This window comes from Furipterus horrens, unplaced genomic scaffold (genome assembly GCF_987537825.1).
Source record: "Furipterus horrens unplaced genomic scaffold, mFurHor1.1.pri manual_scaffold_2, whole genome shotgun sequence".
Classification (NCBI taxonomy): Eukaryota; Metazoa; Chordata; class Mammalia; order Chiroptera; family Furipteridae; genus Furipterus; species Furipterus horrens.
Window position 1 is genome coordinate 41,353,807 of NW_028327172.1, and position 22,294 is coordinate 41,376,100.

At 43.0% G+C, this 22,294-nt stretch overlaps 2 protein-coding genes across 2 annotated transcripts in view; both read right to left on the bottom strand.

Moving 5' to 3' along the window:
• The window catches only part of SYT9 (synaptotagmin 9), a 189,852-nt gene that overhangs the window by 127,566 nt on the left and 39,992 nt on the right, over window positions 1-22,294 (bottom strand). The window contains exon 2 of the mRNA XM_090267670.1: window positions 9,434-9,785. Within this exon, the coding sequence (XP_090123796.1) occupies window positions 9,434-9,785 (352 nt within the window). The remainder of the gene's footprint in view (window positions 1-9,433; window positions 9,786-22,294) is intronic.
• LOC150018233 (developmental pluripotency-associated protein 3-like) lies at window positions 20,568-21,044 on the bottom strand. Its single transcript, XM_090267669.1, has one exon. The coding sequence runs from the start codon at window positions 21,042-21,044 to the stop codon at window positions 20,568-20,570; it is 477 nt and encodes a 158-aa protein (XP_090123795.1).

Sequence of the window (22,294 nt, forward strand, 5' to 3'; positions counted from 1 at the left end):
ACTGCACAGCCATTCTCGGCGGTGCAGATAGACTCTTAAGAAGCTACATCATCGTCTCTCGAGACGGACGGCTGCCGAAACATATATATATATATATATATATTCTTACTGGTTCAAATCACATCATTCCATTATAAGAACACAATTTCTGCTTTGGTGAGAATGTATGGGACAGGATGCCTCTGCTTGCCATGGACTGTGTTGCCTCTGACAGGTGTGAGCGATGGCTCCAACAGTGTGTTTCTATGATACCATGTGGGTAATGACTGAGCAGCAGGAAGGGGTTCATTTCTGTACTAAACACTATGGGTATAAAAGGAAAAGGTAAGCTACTACACCTGTATACAAGGATTCAGTTAGAGAAGGTTAAATACTGATATTTTTCCAATGAAATATTTGCTAAGAGAATCTACTCTTCACCCTCTAAGCTGATTGGTTTAGGTAAAAAGTTTCTCTGAAATTCTTTGAAACATGCATTATCATGTGAATCTTCACAAATTGAAAGAAGCTGTCATTACATAAAGGTTGTTTTTAAGGCTATTTTTGTTTGTTTTTAGCTCAGAGTTTAGTCATGATACTACATTTTCTGTAGTCTCAATAACCTTAATTAAAATAGCCTCCTTCCACCAGGTCAAAGGGAACGGCTGGGCTATATATGTGAAGGATCGGTACATAGTTGGAGAGGCAGAGAAAACATTTGAGTTAATCTTCTTTTCCTTGCTTGAGACTGCTTTATAAAATAAAGCGGTAAAAGTGAGATAAATGGTCCCTGAAACATGTTTGAAATCATTCTCCCTTGTCATGCAGCTGTTGTTATGCAGAACATTCCTCTTCATCCTAATACCCTCCTAGTCACTAATCGCCCACGTGGTACAACACAGGCACAGTCACAGAGCTGTCACCTGCACCTGTCACACCAACACCATCCACCACAAACAAACACACCCCAGGTACACACATTTGCACATGAGCAAAACTTGTGTAGTCTGAAAGTTTCTGTTGTGAGAGTTTAATCTCTTACAGAGAAATCCACTTTCCTAAGCTTTCTTTGTATCTTCTGCATTTTCAGAGGTAGGACGAGAGTCAGGGGATGCTCTTCAGCATCTAAAACTGGCTCTCTGTGCAAGTATAGCCAAGTCGAGATGTTGAACCTCTGTAGTGCTAGAATAGAGCTTTAGTCTTGCTCTGTTGGGCTCTCTGGGCAGAAGGGACTGGCAGGGAATAGGAAGTATCCAGCTCTATGCAGAGGCCACAAGGGGCTGGTAGCTGCTCTGGCTGCTTCTGCTATTGAATTTTTCCTCCAGGCTGGGTCCAAACAAGAGCCATACTGGGGTCTGGAGTCAGTTCCCACCCACGATGGGCCATTCTGGGAGCTGTTGGTTGGTGATGCTGTTTGAATACCAAAAGTGCTCCATCAAGAGTCACTGGCTGCGCTTGCTCTGCACCAGCGCCTGTGATGAGATATGAGACCTGTGTCCACACCAGCCCCAGACTCTGCCACTCTGCTGTCACTTTCCTCCCAAGGTGGTTGCTGAGCAGATTCCCGGTGCATAACAACGTACCTTCAATTTTTTGGAGAGCGCTGGCTTTAGATTCATCACAGCAAGATTCTGTCTTAACCCTTATCTGTAAGACTCAGCCTGCCACATAAATTTAAATTTAAATTCAAAACTAAATGAATTTGGCTGCTTAGCAGTGGAACATATTCTGTTTTCCTTGTACATTTTCTTAAGGCATGAAATCTGAAGAGAAATAAGTCCTATGTGTTCTGCTGTTCCCAACCACAGGGGATTGCCAGCGGGTAGAGGGAGTGGATAGGGGAAGGCATTAGCAGAGATTTCTGATTCAAAGACCAAACATTCCCTCGGAAAGCAATTGCACAGACACCTCCATTCGAAATTCCAACCCAGCTGAAGATTCTTTTTTAAAATATCAGGCACGATTATGAATACTATTACCCACCCAAATGTTTTACATGACGACTTTTATTCCCAACACTTTCCTCCATGCAGAATCACACTTACTATGGGGAAAACAGTTGAATCCAACTGTAAGGTAGTGGCTAAAAGCAGAGAGCAGAGACTGTAACAGGCCAGGACAGTTTTCACTCCCCGGGGCTCTCTTTCAGTCGCTTTCAATTTCCTTTCAGGAGGCAGTCAGCGATTACCGGGTTGGTGGCATGAACTAGAGAAGCTCAGGGCAGTCTGAGAACCAAGGTAACTCACTCACCACTGCCGCAGCCCTCTGGGCTGAGAAATGAGAAAGTAGAGCAGGGTGCCTGCCCCAGGGACATGAAGGAGAAGAGGGGTAGAGGGAGTGGAAAATCAATATGTATTCCATGGCTCTCATAGGTTTTTCAAATGGAGGTCGGGAGATATGCAAGTCAAAAGCAAGCAGAGGAAAGACACAGAATGGGATGTTGTGTCCTGGCTCCTGGAGCCCCAGATGAGTGGCTGGTTCTAAGACGGTCCATGGAGGTGGCATGTGAGTGCAGTAAACTAGAGCTGCCACCCTGCCAAGGGCCTAGAAGTTTAATGCTACGGAGTGACACTGAGTGTAATTACACAGGATCTGTGTCTGAAGCAGACAGTCCTGAGGAGGCCTGGGGAGTCCTGTATTTTGGTGTTCTCAGGACTTAAGGTGTACAGTGAATGGAAGCAGGAGGTGAACCCCAAGGATGGAGTGTGATAAGGAGAGACAGTGTCCTCTGTAAATCAGCCATACCCTATTGCTGTCTTAGAGAAGCTGGCCCCTGGAGTTGGAACTCACAAGTTCCTCCACCTCCCAGTAGAGGCCATTTTCCTGTCTGAAAGGGGCCAGGATGAGAACTCTATCTAGACCTGAGCTGGAAGACTCATGGCTGAGCCTGAAGAAAGCCTAATTTCAAACATGACTAACAAAATCCATAAAGCAGTCTTCCCACAACAAACTCAAAAACACACTTTCTTGGCTGAAGGAACCTGAGCCTGGCGTTGAGCTGCAGCCAAGGGTCAGGAGAGGTAGGGGCCCAGATGCAAAAGGCTTTTTCCTCCTCTTTTTCCCTCAAATTTGAATGAACCAAGTCCAGCATTCCACTTTGAGTCCCCAAAGCCTTGGTCCCTGAGCCATCACCCAAAAAGCCAACTACCTGCAATGAATCTTAAGAAAGAGAACATTATCGCAATTCAACAAATCTGAATGTGCAAAGCAAGGGGCCAGGTAGGGTGGAAGGGAGAGAGAGGAAAAGGCTAGTCATTGCCTTCAAGGAAATGACTCCCAGGAGGATGATGAAATAGTCATACACTAACTATATATACATCAGGGCAGAGGGGGATGAAAAACAGCTGGAGGTTAGAGAGCCACAGAAGCAGAGACAGAGGGAAAAATATGTCTCTGGCTTGGGAAGCTGTCATGGAGGAGATGGTACTTGAGCAGATCCTTCTTACTAACTTGGCCTCATACTTACCAGCCTCCAAGCTCTAGACCTCAAGAGGGAAATTAAGTTACCATCTCAGCCCCAGCTCCCCAGCAGGATGAGGGCTTTGGCTCTTCTGCCCCAGCAGCTTCTCCTAACAGCCAGTGCCCAGAACCTCCAGCATGCTTCCTATTGCTGGGTTCTCCCTGGGCAGCCATGGACAAGGGTATGCTCTTGTGTCCTCCCTCACCTCAGGGACCCCAGCTCAGAGGTGAAATGTGGCCTGTCTTTTCCCTGGTTCGGGGGCACTCAGGTCGACAATGCTTCAGGGTCCATCGAGAGGAAATAGAAATAAGCAAACTGTGATTTCAGAACCATCATGGGTTTCTTCACTAGGTTTACAGTGGAGACAGGATTCCTGTTTCTTTTCTTGAAACTCGCCCAGTTACGGAGGTGGAAGAGTTCGGTTGTCCTGATCGGCTGGCAGACACAGGAACGTGGAGTCGCAGACAGGGACCGATGCAGTTAACTGACTACAAGGGCAGGATGGGGGAAACTGAGGCTTTTTTATGTGTTTGTTTTCATTAATTTTTTCCTTTTTATTGACTTTATTGGGGTGACATTGCTCAATAAAATTATATAGGTTTCAGGTGTACAATTCTTTAATACATCATCAGTATACTATAGTACGTGTTCACCACCCCAAGTCACCATATACTCCCCCCATCTTTACCTACTTTAACTTCTCCCCTCCCCACTTCCCCTCTGGTAATCACCATATTGTCTATGTCTATGAGTTTTGTTTTGCTTTTTTGTTTTTGCTTAATCTCTTCAACTTTTCTATCCAGCACCGCAACCTGCCTCACCGCTGACAGATGTCAGTCTGTTCTCTATTTATGCGAGTCTTTCTTGTGATGGGATTCAGAGGCTTCTGGAGTGAGTGACAGAATGAAGATGTAGACATCAGGCCTTGGCTAGTGGAGGAGTGTGGTCAAGTACAGTTAGATACACTAAAGCATAACCTGCTTCCTCCCTCCCACCCTCTCCTGAGTTAAACAGGTTTAAAACCTCGGTGTCATCTTTGAATACTGTAACCCCTGTTACTAAGACGAGCCTATCCCCATTGCTAGGACTAGTCTCTCTCTAAGGAGCACACATCTCATATCTCTTCCCTTTCCTACTGCTTCCAAGAGAGTTCAGACATCCATCACCACAGGCCCGACCTGCTCCCCTGTATCCGTCTTCACCGGGTCCTATGCATCTCATACACTCCTGCCACATTCAACAATGTGAGCACTTAAATGGACATAATCTGTGGTCTTGTATATTTCATCAACTCGTCTGTGGGCCTTTTGAGGGCAGAGCTATATCTTTTTTCTCTTTATTACTAGCACATAATATAAAACTTTGCACATGGCAAATGCTTAATGCATGTGTCTAGAGTAAATATATAAATGCCATGGACATAACAGTTTGCTATAATTAAATCCCAGTAGAGAAAATACACATTTATATCTAGTTGAAAGACATCTAGGTAATTTCCATTTTTGAAGCTGTCAGTACATTAAACTCTGAAGAAATAATTTGAAACAAAAGAGAGAGAAAGAGAATTCAAAAAATTGTTTCAAATGTTTCTATCTAACCAATGCTTTCAACACAAAACAGTCTAGCTTAATAGAATTGTGCTACTCATGGATTAACTACAACATTTAATCCTAGTGCACCACTTCTTGGTGTTGCAGCAAGTAATGGAGTTATTTAAATTTCAAGTACGATGACTGTCTTCTTCTTTCAATTTGGTCAGTGTATTTCTATGACTCTGAATTGCTTAGCTCAGTCTGAATGTAAGGCTCTTAATGAATGTGAGACCTGGTATAAATGGCCTCATACCAGCCTTATACCATTCTAGGCCTTGCTCAGTTTATATTGTACTTTTGTCCTTTTGCCATTCCTGTCAGCAGAACTGAGCATGGTGGCCTGATATTGACGGATGTGTTGTCAGTCATTCATGAAAAAGTCTGCTATGTGCCAGAGGGTGCACTAGGGGTTACATATTTAGGCAAGAAACAAAGTGGATGTGACTGGTCTTTGAGCTCACAGAACTCATAGTCCAGAGAGGGTGTAGGCAACAAACAAGGAATCATTTAGTTAAAAGTAGAGTTCAATCCCCATGAAGAAGTGAAAGCAATGTACTGTGTAAAAGAATTTGGAGTGGGAGGAAGTGGAGGAAACAACACATGCTTCAGACAGGATGATCAGGGAGGCCTTTCTGAGGAGGTGACATGTTAGGTGGGAATGAAGGTTACAAAGAAGTTAGGCATGGCAAAGAAAAGGGAAGAGCATTTCAGGCTGAGGGAACAGAATGTATGAAGGCTCCAAGCCAGGAAAGGGCTGGAGATACTGAAGGAGCTAAGAGAGACTAGTGAAGTTGGAGTGAGATGAGCTTTTTCACGTCAAACTTCCTACGAGTCCATGTTAACAGTGTCCTCTGGGGTAGTGCCGCATGGTGGCCCTGGCTGACAGCTGATAGAAGCAGACTGTGGGGGTATGACACAGAGCTGATAAGGAGTTTGTGGTGTGATAACTGAAAGTTTTACAAAACTCCAGAAAGTGGTACATACAGTAGGATTAAGTGTCATAATTACTCCATGAGTAGCATAATTCTATTAAGCTAGACTGTTTTGTGTTGAAAGCATTAGATAGAAACATTTGAAACATATTTTTTTGAAGAACTCTTTTAGTTCTTTAGATTTTCGTAAACTGACAGCTTCAAACATGGAAGTTACCTTAGACCTCGCTCAGCCTCCATGAGACCCTGAAACTAGACGTAACTGTGTATTTTCTCTACTGAGATTTAATGATCAGAAATATTATGGCCATGGCATTTATAGATTGACTCTAGAAACATGCGTTATAGATCACATAGGTAATTTGAAAAGGCTTGAAAAAACAGATTGGACATTCCTCTTGGGACAATAAATTAGAGATTGGATCACATGGCCCATTAAGGTTCCTTCCATTTTGAGGATGTAGGAATCATATATTTGGAATAGAGACATCTTTAAAATGTTCTGCGAATAAAAAATTTTGAACCCTTCCCCACATCCCAGGATATTAGGTCAGTATACAAAAGAGATTTCATCTAAATTAAAAAGAATTAACATAGCCCTGACCAGCATGGCTCAGTAGGATGAGTGCCATCCCACAATTCATAAGGTCGCTGGTTTAATTCCTGGTCAGGTCACATGCCTGGGATGTGGGCCAGGTCCCCGCTGGGAGTGTGAGAGAGGCAACCAATCAATGTTTCTCTCACACATCGATGTTTCAGTCCCCACTTTTCCCGCTCTCTAAAAATAAATAAAATCTTAAATTAAAAAAAAAAAAAAGAATTGAGAATTTTGGAGGGTTCTAATAGAATGGAGCTAACTAGAAACAGAACGCTAATGTGTTTGATCTCTGAAGAACCACCGAAAGTCATCCTGACCAGAAACATTCTTAGGAGATGAAACAAATCTCATCTTAGGACATTCCAAAGGCACTGGTGGGAGCCACACGTGTCCACCCTGAAGAGACCAGGTGAGGGTGGGACTGCAGACGTAACCGCTGTGACAGAAGCGACGCCGACTGCAATGACAGTGGGGATGCCCCTCACTGGGAGTCTGAGCCTTGCGTGTCTGGCCAAGGACATGTCCTGGGAAATTGGGGACAAATGATAACAGCTGCAGGAGGGAAGCAATAAGAGAAAAAGTGACAGCAGTGAAAAGGTAAAGAACATGATGAGAAAGAAAGGAGAGAAACAGTAATGAGCAGAGTACCTCCCCTCTCCCCAAATGTGTTATCAAAATTGTGAGTGAGAAAAAAATGTTAAAAATCTTTTGGAGCATGAAGGAAATTTCACTAATTTTTCCCATTTTATCAGTAAAAATGCTTTTTGTGTGTGTGTGTGTATTTATAACACAACGTAATTCCTAAACAATTACAAGGCCATACACCATACTCATGGTAACACCATCCTCATGGTAACACCATCAGCAAAGGCATGTATTTCCAGATATAACCCACACCACTAGGTCACTAGTAACTTAGATAAGAATGTTTTAAATGCATAATGATGCAAGTTGTCAGTATTAAGTCAAATGCAGATGGAAAGAATTAGTTTTCTTATTTCTTTTTGGCCATCAGAAAAGATAATTTAATTGTATGACTTCCAACTAAAATAAATCTAAATATAAAATATATCTGACAAGAATAATTCCTTCTCTATGTTCTCTATTTTTTCCTTCTATTTTCCACAAGTCAGTGGTAATACCTATAGATTTTAAAATAAAATATACTTCTGACGTGCAGCATACTTCCACATTTTTCTAGGATAAAGACTGTGATAATTATGTGATATGATTGCTATCAATTTATTAGAATTATGGCAGAGTCCTCAGATCTATAATCTAATAAAAACACAGCACCATCATCCTGTATTGATGAAACCCAGATCAGAAAAATTAACATGCAGAGTAACACCAAAAAGGAGACAATTTCAATGGAAACTCCATCTAAAAGGCTCCAGTTATTGAAGCACTGAGAAGATTGTGAGCCCGCACCACTGCAAGAACTCCACAGCAGCATCAAAAAGAGCTCCAGTTAAATATTTAAGTGTTAAATCCAAAGAGAAATCCTAGTGATAAAATCCAAGGATTTCTTCTAAATCAAATGGCAAACAACCATCCATTTCCTCGCAGAGGAATATTTTAGGTTTAGCTCTTTGATTCAGAATTGGAAATGATGCTAAAATAGGTTTCTGAAAAAATTAAATTATAAACTGTCATATTCCATCCCACTTAATGTGAATGAGCAGAGCCTCTAGGATAAACTCGATTAACATAAAAAAGGGTAAAATCTTTTTTCTGTTTCTAGAGAATAACAAAAGATGTTTAAAAATTATCCCCAAACTGTGCTCATACTTTCCAAATAACAACACAAGCTTTTCTCTAGCTATCACTCAAGCAAATATTTTCATTTTAAAGAAAGCTGCTTCCTGAGTCTCTTTTCCTCAAGTCTCTTATTGAGAGTGAATTTTTATATTCAATGACTCAGAATCGGCTGTTTGACCTCAAAGCCACCTTTATGCACCATCTACATCTTGGGAGAGGCCCGTTTCCATGATAGTGATGCTGGTAATAACAATCCCGAAAGCAAAAAGGCAGCTCACGTTTGGAGTATTTACTAGGCATGGGTCTGTGCAAAGCACATGACGTCCATGTTATTGTTTCATTCTTCAAACCACCTATACACCTGCTATCACTATTCCTCGATTACAGAAGAGGAAATGGAAACATACAGAGATTAAGGTGTCCAATATCACACATGTAAGTAAAGCCAGTTCATTGGACTCCAGAACCCTTGCTTCTGTGACTGCATTATATTATTTCTCCATTGCTGAAGTGCACAAAGCACCCAGCCACAGAAAGAGAGTGACGCCAGGCCTGGGCACTCTGCAGGCCTTGCAAAGGCTGGAGATGGACAAAGACCACGAGCCACTCTGTGGAGTGTGTGTGACAGCCAGGCTAGGTCAGAGGCATGGGGGATAAGCGCCACAGCACTAGGGGTGGTTAAAAACTTAGGCTCTGGCACTGACTGAACCAGGGTTCAAATCCTGACCTGGGTGCTTACCAATATATGATTTTGTTACTGAATCTCCTTGAATTAAGTCTCTTCTGTGAAATTTATATGATAATAGGATCCACAAAGTTGTGAGCTATAATAAAATAATGCAGATAAAGTTCTTAGATAGTACTTGACACGGTAAGTCTTAGTCATGGTAATTATCATTATTATGGGCTAAGCAGAGACTACGTGGAGCTCAGGAACCTCACTGGAATACTGGAAGCTCCGAGTTTTCCCATATTCATGTCTATGACACTGAATGGGCATTTGAAAGGTCACAGGCTTCCTGCCTATTCAATGCCATTGCTGCCAAGAGTGGGGAGTGGGTGGGTGGGTGGCCCTTGTCTTGCATTCAGAAAGGAAGGAGGCATTACTGACCGAGTCGACGAGGCTGGCTCTGTGACTTGGCGCTTCACGCGGACGCCATGGGCACAGTGCTCCCGGCCCCCCACCTGGGTGGAGAGGGGAATGTCGGGTGAGGTGTGGCTGATCTTCATGGAGGAATCAGGGCAGGGACTGGGAGGGTCTATGAAGCCCTCACTGTTCTCTTGCTCATTGGTCTCTGTGTCCGTGTAGTTAAGAGGCTCCTGGTTGTTGTCTTTGCTACCAGAGAACAGGCCTCGTTCTCGCCATGGAACCCAGCAGAGTTTCCAAGACACGAAGAGAGACACGCCAAAGAGAGCGAGGCCACAGGCAGTGACCACAAGGGTCAGCAGGCTCACTGAGATATCTGCAAAGAAGAAAAGATTAAAGGTCAGTATGACTGCCACTCCTCCCACCCTGTGCCCATCCAATGCACGGGACAGGTAGATTGACCCTCCCGTCCATTCAGCCCTCAGAAGCCCTCAGAGGAAGGCCAGGCTGCGGATGCCGCTGGGTCATCTGATGCTGAGGCACAGACAAGGACTTGGGCACAGCACAGAGGAGGTAACATGCAGCTGTGTTTAGAAACAAGACACAGGCAGCAATAGAACAGACGGGATATTCAGAGGGATGAGGGAGGCCCTACAAGTCAGCATAACTGTATTATCGTTTACCCTATCCCACGGCAACACAAATCACTGGTATTGGATGAGCAGGGCAGTTTCAACTGTCCTGAAAAATTCCTCTGTCATCTCAGAGAGCTGTATAATATCACTTGTGAACTGTTTAAATAACAACTTAAAAAAAAACGAGTTTTTTTTTCTGTTTTTGATATTAACTTCTCAGGGTCTTAGCAACGTAAAGCTCAAGTGCTCTGAAGCCTCAAGAACAACCACATCCCAGTGGTCAGGTGCCCGGGACCCAGGGACAATGGTTCTCGTTTGGATTTACCCCACAGCAGACCTGAGCCAAGGTTCAAGAGCAAGTGGTTTACTGAGATAAAGATAACACGGGTAGGGGAATAGGGAAACAATCCAGGGAAGGAAGCCTGAAAAGGGGCTTTATCAAGCCAGTACCACAGTGGAGGACTGCAGGGTAAGCCTGCTGGGGAGGCTCCACATACCTGGAGTCCCCCTGCTCCTGGTACCAGAGATGTGGGCTATTTATAATATCAACTCCCTTCAGTCAGTGATTTGAGGGAAGCTCTCAAGGGGCATTTCCAGCATGCAGCATGGATGGCAAAGTGGCCAGAAAAATCCCATATTCAATAAACACACAGGCTGGCCCTTGGAGGTCAGGAGGCACGTGCTCAGGGCATAAGGGTGAGGGGACATGGCAGGGCAACAGCAGCATCTGCTCCGTGAACTGTGGCTCCATAGCCTTAGGTAGGGTCCATGGCAGTGCAGTGTCCAGTGGTTGTGCTTTTAACTCTCAGAACAAAGCCCAATCCCCTCCATGCTTTGACCCCATCTTCTAGCAGAGCCAAGGAGGCTGAGGCATCAACCTGAGCTCATTCCTAGCACGGTGGTAGCTGTAAACCCCTCACTTTAAAGAACACCTCTGCTTCCCTTACTGTGCTACAAGGACTCTCCACATCATTAATTTTTACACTGATTTAGCCAAAGTTTTCTGAATATCCATACATGCCAGGTACTGTGCTAGGCTTTGGAGGTACAGTGGTAAAGAAGAAAATTAGGAATTCATTATTTAATATTCACAAATTTAACTATCCACAGCATGCCAACAATCCATGATAACATGACAATTTGTATTTCTGCTTAGGCATGCATATGAACCCTTCTTGCAAACCTCTTGCCTGCTGAGTCAAGCTGACCACCTAGCATCCGTGTGCTTTTCAACATGTCTCTGAAAATACCTGATCATTCTCAAGAAATGATAAAACAGTTTCTTCATGAAAAAACTGCTCTTTGACAGAAAGCCAGCTGCCAGGGCTGGTGATGGATCTAGTGTATCTCCTCTATGACTCTCAATCAATCTTTGCCGTGGTGGCAAAACAATATGATATCTCTGTTTGGAAACACTGTGGTTCCAATTTCAGCATGGGTAACTGAGCTCAAATCTTTGCCAGTTTTCTCTCTTCAAGTACCACTGACATGGGATAAGCAGACTACATAACAATGGAAAACAATGATGGGTACTGTCAATCCATCAGAGAACCAGTAACATTGAGGGATTTCTTGAATTGTTTTAAAGGAAAAGCTAATCAGTGCTGGACACTGAACACAGGCAAATGAAAACGTAGGATACCAAAGGAAAAAGAAAAATAACCTGCCCACCCCAGATGCAGAGCAACATAGGCAGGGATGAGGTATAGGGAATAGTCAGTGGGGCAAAGGGCACACGGCAGGGGGCGCATGGTTTGGCTGCAGGCTCCTGCTGGTCCTGCCAGCTCCCACAGCAGAGTGCAACATTTGTTGGTGCCATTTCTACAACAGGTGGTAGTGCTGGGTGCCTAGGGAAGGAGACCCCTTCCCAGTTAATCAGGCTAACACAGCAAACATCAACCCCTGCTCCCTCCAATGAAATCTAAAAACAAAACAGGTTTCACACCAATGAAATCCCTTAATACATTCTGTAATCCAAATGGAGACAAAACTTTCCTACATCCTGTTAATAAATTCAGCACTGTCCTGACACACCACCACTAGGCGACCACCTGCAACAGCTAGAGGAGGGGTACTTGGGAAGGCAGTGGGGTTACTTGTATTCTTATTTATCCAATATTCGCTCTTCTCCACCACAGCACCCCCTCCGAGGGAGGAGCATCACCCACTATGCCTTGATGTTGGTCTTGGCCATGTAACTTGCTCTAGTCAATGAAATATGAGTAGATATGGCCCATGCCAGCTCAGACCGCAGGACTCTTGGGCTTCCACCTTGTGCTGAGAGAAGAGAGGTCTCACGTGAGGACTAATCTTCCAGGCTGGGTGTCACCATGGGACAGCTGTGGCACAGGCACAACATCCAGAATGAGCAGCAAAAAGAAACCTGCCCCACAGACTGGGCAGAGGCGGCAGCTGATCCCAGATCCATGGGCAAAACCTAAGCAGCTGATGTTTGAAATCACTAAGATTTTGAAGATATTTGTTACCATGACAAAAAATTCACTCATATAAATGACTCTGTAATTTATTGTCCCAGGCTGGGACACTTTTAAGAAGGAAAAGAGGTGATATAAATAGTCACAGGGGACAAGAGGCTTCACCTAGGATTGTCCTGGGTAAAGCAGGTCATATGATCATCCTAGATTTAAGAATCCTACCTGAACTCTGAACTTTTCAGCTTGGTACAGCATGGCCCCTGAGGGTTTACTTGGCATAGAAAACATGTTAAATAAATTAAAGCTTGGGCTGACTCTTGCTAGAAATCACAGGGCCCTGACCCAGTTCAAAAACAGCTTCAACTTGTTAGTTAACTCCCAGCTCATGCACCCCCCCAAAAAAACCCAGCTTGCTCACAAGTTTAGTCATGGGGGGTGGGGGCAGGATCCATGAGAACAGAGAGCTCTTCTGTCTATCTCAGCATAGAACCCCAAGCATCTAAAAGATTGCCTGGCACATAGTAGGCCTTCAGTGTGTGTTTGATGACGCCCACCTGAGGAACCCTGTAGCCACCTCCTTTGTTTACCATGAAATGTGGTGTGACTGGTAAACTCCAGGAGGTAATGTAACATTACAGGTTTTTGTGCACGGAGTTATTACAGAAAATTTCTGGCAAGTGGCAAGAGTGGGTTTTTCTTACCAACAGAAAGGTGATGTGTAGGTTAGCAGTGGCAGGGAATACCTGACCAGAGAAACTATGCCCTGCACAGTCACACCCACCATGAAGTGGAACATCTAGATTCTGTTTGCAAACAGCTCGGGGTGCTCTCTACACTGTATGCTTGTACTTTCTTTTTTCAGAAAGAAGTGCTGAGAAAACTGCTATGGAGTCACTAAGGCCATACATACTACCTACCTCCTACCCTACGACCTCAGGAAAGGGAGAGGGAGAATCCGCTTAGGATCACAAAATAGCTTTATTTAGAAGAACAGAAGTAATTTCTTCAGTTAAGTGGTAGGTTCACAGCCATGTGTTTTATTATTGACCTTGAAAGTACATGTATTCACTGTGCATACTCTTTGACCTTCATAGTATATTTCATAATAAAAATTGTAAAAGACAGTGACATTAAAAATTATTATTCAAAAGATAATTTTTATAATTGGTCTTTTTGTCCAAAGCTGAAGAGAATAACCAGATAGAGATTCAGGGCTAAAAGGAGACAAATGGTAACCTAGTTGTGACCAGATCAGGGAGGGGTGGCTGCTTGGGGGTGACTGTGCATGAAACCCCCCAGAGATGCCAATGAAGTGTGTCCTCCCAGGGAAGGTGTGGCATGCAATGCCCTGCAATCAATCTGATCATCAGAACCCTCTTCCATGGGCTGTTAGTCCTTGCCACAGGCTGTATGTATTGCAGTAACATCCCTGGACACCAATACAACATATAGCGACACTTCTAACCAGCAGACGTCCCAGCTGGACATCCGTAAATCTACGGGATCCCTGCAAGCCTAAAGAATGACTCTGGAATGGCAAATATTATTGTCCCATAAGTGAACAGCTTGAGCACTACATACGGACAGGGGAACAGTCGTCGCCCTGCTGAACTGTGAAAGGCCAGAGAGAACACATAAACTGACAACCAAAGAAAAGGCAGGAGACCGATAGGACAAATCAGCAACTTAAAAGAGACTAAGCAAGCTGAGCCATCAGAATAAATGGCTCTTGACATAAAACAAATTAATGCATGAGGCATATTAATCCATATACTCAGTGAGATGTTTAAAACAGTGCATATGAGAGAGAAGTACAGCTGCAGCAGTGACCATGAGCAGATACCTGTGAGATCCCACCTGAGCCAAGGAAAGGAGATTATAGCCCTAGAATTTCACAGCCAGTCACCTTATCACAAGAGCAAAGGAGAGGCATTTTCAGCGGCCAATGAGTCAGAAAATACACTATTCGTGTACTCTCTCATGCATAAAACCTAAGAAATTCTCCAAGCAAACAAACAAAAATCAATGTCAGAATAGAGAACCCAAGAAGGAAAGAGCATACTACATGAGATATATACTTACATACTGTGTATCACAAGAATTAGTGAAAAGCAAACAGTAAAAAAGTATATTAAATCTAAATACTTGCTTGTTATGAGATCATGAAGTTTAATTAACTATTAAGGGAAAATGCTTAAAACAGCAAAAGAATAATGACTATACAAATACTTATAGTCCAACAATTTCAACAACACATGGGAGACAGAAGGAGGAAGAAAATAAAAACAAATGAAATGTCCTATATTGTTAGCAGGAGGAAATTACAAACACTTCAACCTGGTGCTAGTAAGTAAATATAGGTAAAAATATGTATATTAAATATTTAAGGGGAATGTGATTCATAATGGTACATCTGCATATATATTTATATTGTTTTCTTCATGAGACACCCCCCCCATTAAGTGATTCTAAATAAATATAAAGTATAAACCCACAATCACAAAGAGAACAGCATGGGTCCATCAGCAAATGAAATTTTCTTTTTTTTACTGGAAGACAGTGTGTGGATGGAGGCATAATAGAGGCTGCTGTTCCCCCCACCAAAAGAAAGAAAGAAAATGCAGAGGGACATACATCTGAGGGGCAGACAGACAACCTGACCTACTGAACTCAGACAGACTCAAGACAAAACTGGGAAACAGAGGACACTCTGATACCCACCCCAGCCTTCCTATCCTGAGCTCTCCTCCTTCAACTGTCCTCCCCACTCCCCACGCCTTGTTGTCCCAGGGAACTAGAATTTTCAAAGGGATTATGTTGGAAGCTAAAGATTTTGTATCTGTGTCTTGATGGTTGGAACACTCAGGATGAATGAAATGTGTTTCCAGGGCAGGCCAGGCCAAGGAAACGTGGAATCACAATTGAGGAGGGAAGCAAAAAACAATCAGAGCTGGGAAAGTGGTGCTGAGCATTGAGACTGAGGTGGGGTGGAACAAAAAATCCAAGAGGACACTTCATGGTCAGAAGCTGTGATGACAGGAACTTGTTTAAAGGTCAGAGCAAAATGAAGTGAACGAAGTGGCTCAAGATCACTGATGCTCATTTACATAGGACTTACTTTTTTTTGCAAAAGGATTTGAGGCAGCTTTAACAATGTATACAGCACGGTGGGATAAAATAAACTTTGTGAGGAAATCAGGGCCAAAGAAAAATAAAAGTAAAATGAAGATGAAGTCAGGGGTAATGTAAACAGTCCAAGTGCATGCATGAAATTTGGTGAAATTGCCTGAGGTGGTGACGGAACTGGCTCCCAGCATCCCACTGACTACAAAAGAAACATGACCAGTTAAGTGAGTCAACATCTAAAACAATACACAAGTAATAAACACTGATGAGGCAAGGAAAATTTAATGTAATGATACTAAAGATTATTGTTCATTTCTTTCAGATATGATAATTTTATCGTGGTTATGTGGTGTAGATACATGTGGAAACTGTCAAATGATATGATGTCTAGTTTTTGCTTCAAAATATAAATGAAACAAGTTGGACCATGGGTTAATAATTTTTTAAACTGAGTAATGAGGATGTAGAGTTTATTACATTATTTTCTCTACTTTTCTCTATGTTTGACAATTTCTTAATGAAAAAAAAAAAAACACAAAACATGTTTTGGTCAGGGAAAAAGGCTGGCCCTGACTTCAATCTTAGCCAGGTGTATTTAACAGGTCTTGGGCGAGGGACCCTTAACCTTTAATTTTAACAAGCACCTCAGATTTCAGATTAATCTGATGCAGATGGTCTATAAAAAAATAACTGCAGCCCTGGCTGGTGTGGCTCAATGGACTGAATACCAGCCTATGAACCAAAGGGTCACTGGTTCTACTCCCAGTCAGGGCACATGTCTGGGTTGTAAGGCAGGTCCCCAGTTGGGGGCATGTAAGAGGCAACCACACATTTGATGGTTCTCTCCTTCCCTTTCTCACTCTCTAAAAATAAAGAAAACCTAACAAAAAAAAAAACAAAACTGCATAAACCTGATCAAGTAAATATATTTATGTTGTTGTGGTTCACAACGCAAGACACTTTCCTAATTCTAAAACACTAGTGGCTTGGGGGCCTAATAAAGATAATACTAGGAAATTTAGTTACAAACATCAGGCCATGGGGAATGTGAGGCTATCACACAGTGCCCTGCAGGGGAAGTGGTAATGTGATTAGACGGAGGAAATAGGCAAGATCAGAAAGCTCTGATGATGAGATGTGAGGTGTTTCAGGGAACTGAACCGATGCAATAACTTTGTAGCAGAGAAAACTCAGGGAGCAGATTCCCTCATCAACAATCTCCTCCATGTGACCATGAGGCCTCCATTTCAATACTTTATTTTCTGTATTTTTTAAACGTACACAATGAACATGTATTACTTTGCAATTAAAAGAAGAAACATAATAATAATACAATGGTTGCATTAAAAAAGAATCACAGCATTCTGGAGTTAGCCAGTGAGGGGGAACATAGGCCCCTAAACACGTCAATAGCCCAGAGGGCATCTTTTGAATGGCGACCTTGATGTATCTTGGATAACAAGCATGTAATAGATTTTAGGCTAAAATCAGATGTTTTGGTTTTAAGACACTGAACTTAAATTGTCTGGGAAGTACAATCTTTCCGAGACCTTGCTCTTTAATTACACTGTAGGCACCATAGCCCAAGAGTTAGGAATACAAGTTCTAGAATCACACAATCAAGGTCTGCAGCCAACATCTGTTGTGCAACCTAAGATCTCCATATTTTGCTTTCTCGTAATAACATTAGCATAATAGTATTTACTTCTTGGGGTTGTAGAGAGTGCTTAGAAAGGTACTTGTGCTCAATAAATGTAAGTGCTTGTGTTCTGTTTTCTCATGAGGTGGCTCAGCATTCAGCCACTCCATATCCAGACTTGCTCGTACTGCCACAAAGTGATCAACTTTGTCAATAAATAGTGAAGCCTCCTGAAGCTTTATGAAGTGAGCTGGCAATGAGAGAATGAATATCAGGTACCATATAGGTGCTTACTGAGCTGAGTTACTGAGGAGGACAAGAGAAGGAGCTCCTATTGACCGCCTGATATTTACAAAGGACTTAACAAGGGGCACAAAATGAATACAACTAGACCTTGCCATTAAAAAGAGCCCAATAAGGTCATTCACAATTCACAGCATACGCGGGAACCCAGAAGTGGTTTCAGAGAAGGCTTCCCATAAAAGGGGAGAGAGCCAAGTTCTACTTATAACCACTTCTCTTATGCAAAGGCCAAACCCAGGTCATATGGCCAGGTGGTCAACAGAGTACAGCAGGAGGAAAGGAAGGCCAGGGCTTCCGTGTGTGCTCGCCCATGTTACATAAGGCACAACTTGCTCAACTGTACTTAGAAGCCCCAGGAAAAAGCTCACATGTTCCAAGGGCTCTAGGACCAGCTTTCCCACCATTTATATTTTGTGACCTCGGTCATTACCCTTCTGTGGTCTTCCTCCTCTGTCATATGGGCCTGGACATAGCTCTCACACTCTGTGGTTCTTATGAAACTGCCAAATGACCTTGTGTTCACAGCAAAGTCTATATCTATAATAATTCCTATTAATGACCACAAGTCAATGGGCACGATCCAACTGGAGACTATATTTTAGGACCATTCCTGCATATAGGAAACTCTCTTAGGCACTGGTGCATGGTATAAATTGTAAGGATTAAGGGAGAATTAACTTGGGTCTACAGGGGCCATACCATTATTAAGGTACTGAGCCAGGTAAACAGAGCATTCCACACCTTAACTCTAGAAGGCTCTGGACAAGTCAAATGAATTAGAACATAGAAACTGGCAAATGGCATCAGCTGCATTTTGCTGAGATGGACACACAGGGAGGAGCATCTTTAATAGGAATGAGTCTCCAGCTCTCAGATCCTTTCCTCAGAAAGCTGCCCAGGTGATTCTACCTGAGTGAACAGAGCAACTGGTCTAAAATTAGTGATGAGAGAACACTTTCTGTTGCACCTTCTATTTGCAAAGTGCAGCCTCATCAGTGTGACCAGCTCCTCTTCACACTGGCATCACCCCCTCTGCCTCGACCAGACGCAGCAGGGTCTGCAGAGGCAACACAGTGGCTGGAGCTACAAACATGAAGAAGCAGGTTCTAGCTCTCATGTCTATAACCCCTGACTTCCCAATCCCCCTGCTACCTGCAGAAGAGAAAGGCTCAGGAATTATCATCAGGTTTGCCATTGGGTTTCCACTCTCTTTGTACTCATTCTCTACAGAAATTATTTAATTAGAAAAAAAATCAATTTAAAAAATATTTTATCACCCACTGCAGCTTCCCTGTCGGTGCCTGTAAAATCTAGTTTTCTCTGTCATGGGATCCTGGCCTGTACAAAGAGAACGGAAAGATTTAGAAGTGCCAGGATTCTTGCAAAATAATAGAAAATCTGATGTGCAGGGTTTCAGACAAGGGGGACTTTCTGCCTGAAGAGAATACAAGGAAACAAAACTTAAGAACATTAGGGACCCAGTACAGGCCAAAGAGGCCAGCAACGCTCCTTGGTGTGTATGCGGGAAATGGGAGCCAGTGTGTGTTTGTGGGGGGGTGGTGCGCGGAGTTAGTTGGCCGCTGGAAACCTGGTGTCCACCTCTATGACCTCCTATGAGACTTCAGGTGGCCCATACCTGTCCTGGGCCATTTCTCACCCCTAAAAATAAGGGGAGAAATTCTGGCTTGCCTGGCTCATTTGAAAATGAGGTGCACTTGCATGTATCTAAAAGCCTGTGCAGTGCTTTCATTGCGCGGCTGGGAGTTCTTTTGAAGCCAGCGCACTGAGGCATTGACCCAATAACTCACACCTCCCACAGGACTCCTTTCCAAACCGTCAGTCCGAGTCATTTCCTAGGCCGATTTGGCCTTGCTTTGATCCAACTAGTGTTTAAATCTCTCATCTGCCTTGTGGAACAAGATCAAAAGGTTGCTCACAACCACCTTCATGAAGAGCATCTAGAAAAATTGCATAAAGAAATGTGTGATGTAAGGGTGGGACTGCTTCTTCCCACTCCTGGCTCCCACAAAGAGTGACTTTCCTCCAAATGCTGCTGGTCACTTTTCCTACCTTTTACTTTTCTGTTCAGAGGGCAAGTGGGCTGCTTGATGAGAAAGCTCAGGGTAGCCCTGCCTCTCCCTTCTGCCTGACACCGGCCACTCACATGTGGCACGGGGCAGTATTGGGAAGTCTGTTATTGCTCTGACCCTCGAAGCAGGCAGATGTTCTCTCTTGGTCCTTCCTCAGGGACAGTTGGACACCTACAGCCATGGCCTTGACCCTTAAATGCAGGGCCTGGCTGAGAGCAGCAGGTGCGCTTGGTTAGCTGGCCCTATACAGGCATGAACAGAGGATTCCCAGGCTTCTATTAGCAGGAAGGGAGTTACATGATGGGATTTTTTTCATAACACAGCAATTGGGTGAGAGACAGGATATATGAAGAAGCGACCAAGAGTCTGAGTACAGACTTGTTTTTATTTTTATTTTTATTTTTTAATTTATTTTTATTTTTATTTTTAAAAGGTCTCAAATTTTAATTAAGATACTGAAAATTGAAATAGCACATGAAAAAACTTGTTATAATTCAAACTTTTGAAAACCAGAGAATCTAGTTAATACACCCAGGACTAATCATGCTCACCAAACCACCCAATGGTTTTTTTTTTTACATTTTTTCTGCACAAGTTACTTGCTTCTAATTCTTGATGTTCAGTTTCATCTTACCAACCAGGCTTCTACAATACAACAATAACACTCAAGACCTATTAGGACTTCTTTGGGTCAAATAAAAAAGGAACTGAAGTCATTCAAATGCAGGCTATGTAGATTCCCTATAAGTCACTAGCATCAATGTAGACAAGAAAAAGATGCAAAAAAGAAAAGACATCACAGAACTTCTATCATAGGTAATCAAAATATTGGTCTACAGTCTATCCTAGAATAGTCACTTTCCTAAGCTGCTGCATAATGGCCTTAACATTACCAGCAAGAAACAAAAAGTACAAGGGTAAGTTTTATGGCTAAATTGACTCCATGTCATAATTATTCTCCATGTCAATAGTATCAGAAGGATCTCCATGATATAGGCAGTAATGACAGCCACATCTAAATTTTCTGGATCTTGATTCAATCTCAAGTTTCCTCTCTTGTGGGTCTTTTTGAAGCAGAGACAGGGTGCGGTACCTAATAACTTGCAGCATCCTTCGCATCCTTTCTTTCCGAGCAGTTGCCAATGTCCTCACTCCACGTCTCCTCTGGTAGAGCATGCCTTGACTCAGCCCCAGGCCCAGCCCCTGTAAGGGTTTTTCTCCGCCCTGCTGTTGGGGTGAATGTTCTTGTAGAAGGGAAGGGAGTTTGGTACTAGGGTTGAGTGACAAGTTACCAAGGTTCTTTGCTAGTAGTTCTGAGACAGCTTGAGTGTCAGCCGAATATTCTTCACGGGGCATCTGAAGAGACTCGGGGGTCCAGGTTGGGTTAAGCTTCTTTGGGGATTCCATTGGATGTCTAGCCACAGCCTGAAACTCCTAGATTCTCCCCAGACTTGTTTTTAAACACATGTGAGACATTCCCTAGAATCCCCCAGTAATTCTTGCAAGAAGTACTCAAAGACCTGGCACACCCTGGTGAGCTGCTGAGGGAAATGAGCCAATGAAAGCTGAGGTTCTAGGCCATTTCAGTTTTTTCAGAAAACAATTATTTTCGCTTTCAAATTAGAAAAATTTTAAATCCTATAAACAAATAACTCAGCATTTGTATGTGATACCCTTTATAGGAGAGTCAAAGACCTCCCAACATCTGATTAACCCTGAAACTATGTCCTAACACTTGGATACTGAACATATACTAAGTGTTCTAGTAGGGAACAATATGTTGTACATTTTCCACCTAGCACTACAAATGCACTCTCCTTCCCTCTCCACTCTGCTTTGGGCCTTGGACGTAGACCCATGTGGACATATCAAGGGAATCCTGTGCCTTTGACTAGTTGAGTTCAGCCAATAGGAGGCCTTCATGGGATATTAGAGGGTGGGAAAAGAATAAAGTTACGGTATATATTCCTCCAGTTAAGGCATATATATATGTATGTATATATATATATATATATATATATACACACACACACACACACACACACACACACATATATACACACACACACACACACATTTGTATATGTGCCTCTACTGAAAGCCACAGCTCCTTTACCGGGTTCTTATAGGCCTGTGGGTGGTGTGGGTGGCAATGGCTCTCTACTGTTACTAGCCCTGGAATACTGCACTGTCCTTTGCTGATTTCCCTGAATCCCGACCATGCCTTTATAAAAAGTTCCTGTAATAAGCGCTCCTCAAATTACCTCATTTGACTGTGCTGTCTGCTTCCATCATTTCCACTGGGACCCAGATGGATCTGCTGTGAAATGAGTTGTTTTCTATTCTGGGTGCTACCTCTAGTTACCTGCATAACCTCAGGGAACCAGCATTCATATCTGGGCCTGAGTTTCCTAATATATAAAATGAAATGGGATGAAATGAAAGAGACCTTCCAGATTGCATATTCTTGAATGAGAGAAATTTTATATCTAAAGTATCTTCTACAACTTAGTATGATGTCGGGTATACAGGGGGCAGGCACTCAACGTTTGATGAATGATAAAATTCTAAGCTAGGTATCATTTCCACTTTTATATCCACTTAAAAAGATGTGCTTCAGGGAAAGGAATTGCCAAAGAACCTGCGTTTTTAAGCAT